At 32.9% G+C, this 1,717-nt stretch overlaps 1 protein-coding gene across 1 annotated transcript; it reads right to left on the minus strand.

Annotated features, from left to right (window-relative positions):
- Positions 1 to 551: 551 nt before the first annotated feature.
- LOC114391546 lies at positions 552 to 1,136 on the minus strand. The gene is made up of 2 exons (XM_028352540.1): positions 902 to 1,136; positions 552 to 815 (listed from the first exon to the last, which is right to left on the minus strand). Exons 1-2 carry the CDS (start codon positions 1,049 to 1,051, stop codon positions 552 to 554), a joined length of 414 nt encoding a protein of 137 aa, XP_028208341.1. The 5' UTR covers positions 1,052 to 1,136.
- Between the last annotated feature and the right edge of the window lie 581 nt (positions 1,137 to 1,717).

Below are 1,717 nucleotides of genomic sequence, written 5' to 3' on the forward strand. Positions count from 1 at the left end.
TATCTTTTGAAGACTAGTTATGAAGTTGTAATAGAGTAATTATGATATGTTTTGAACCACTTATGCAATTATGCATATCTTTTGAACAATTTATGTATTGAAATATTCTGGTAAAATTTCTGGTAAAATTTTGGTTAAACTGCAGGGACTATATTTCCTGGTTAAGTTTTTGGTGAGGTTGGTAAAATTCTGGTTAAATTGCAGGGACTATTTTGATTTCACGTGTAACTTTCAGGGACTAAGTTGACAGTAAGTGACAACTTACAGGGACTAAAACAATATAAACCTATATCTTTCAGGGACTAAAATGACAGTTACGCTTTGATTTTCTGGAACCAATTATACAGTTATGCAGCATTGTTTTTTGACAGATTATTGCCCTTATGCAGAACTGAATCTTATGCAATTTTGCAACAAAATGAACATACTAAGACAACAAAATAACATTCCTTAGATTAGAATTACATCAAATTGATTAAAAGCATTCAAGTAGATAACAACATGAACACACTAAGACTCAAATTACATCATTACACTTAATATATATATTCCTAGTACTTGTGAATACATACAAACAACACCATTGACAACAATTGGATTAAGAACATTCCATAGACAATTGTTCTTAACATCTTCATTTCAATCCCCACACAATCAAGCTTTGAGTTAACTTGAGCCTTCCACATTGTCTTATCTTCCTCTCTTCCAAATTGTCTTCTTTGTTCCATGGAAAATGTCCCAAGTGAATCATCAACTCCAAGTGCTTCAATCAATTGATCAACCCAAATAAAGTACCCACAATATCCAACTTCATCCTGAAAAGCCCTAAATAGAAACCCTAAATCAAAAACCCCCAATGTGAAATCAAAACCCTAAATCAATAAATGTGAAATAGACATACCTTATTAATTGAACAAGTGAAAAACGCCCTTCCTCTGTTAATATTTGTTCCAGCAACACGCCTAACAGCCCTTCTACCACAACCACAAAAAAGAACAACTTGTGATGAAACTCTTGTTCGAGATGATGATGCATTGCTCCTCTGCGACATTGTTGATAGTAAGAGAGAACGAAATGGTGCGATTTTTGAGGTCTATTGAGATGATTAGAAGTGCAAATATGGAGGAGGAGGAGAAGAGGGCATAGGTTTTGTTTAAGGGTTATGTTAAAGAAGAAGAAGAAGAGGAGGAGGATATATGAGGGTTTTTTACTTTCGTTTTGGTCCCTCATTTCATTAAAATAAACAAAATTAGAAATAAAAAATCCACATAATCATGTCTGTGTGGCACTTAACGAGCCACATCAGCGATAACTGACGGCGTTAACTACTCCATTCACGGCAGGGACTAACGTGACTAACAGATTGCACTTTCAGGGACTATTTTGCAATTTATCACGATTCAGGGACCAAATTGACAGCGAGTTACACTTTCAGGGACCAAAATGACTATTTACCCTAAATTTTATAAAATTCAGAGTTGTCTAAGTATTTTTCTAAAAAAAATTTAAAAATAGCATTTCATAATAATTTCAATGTTAAAAATTAAATTAGAAAAATATGTTTCCATAATGAGTTTTGGGGAACTAAAAATTCTATGATGAAATCTTTCTTTACATATGTAAAACAAAGCAGGTGGGGTGGTTTTGGAAAAATAAAAGAAAGTAGGTTGGGTAGTTTGGGAAAATAATATTATATTAATTTCTTGGAAAAAAGGTT

The sequence above is a fragment of the Glycine soja genome, chromosome 17 (genome assembly GCF_004193775.1).
Source record: "Glycine soja cultivar W05 chromosome 17, ASM419377v2, whole genome shotgun sequence".
Classification (NCBI taxonomy): Eukaryota; Viridiplantae; Streptophyta; class Magnoliopsida; order Fabales; family Fabaceae; genus Glycine; species Glycine soja.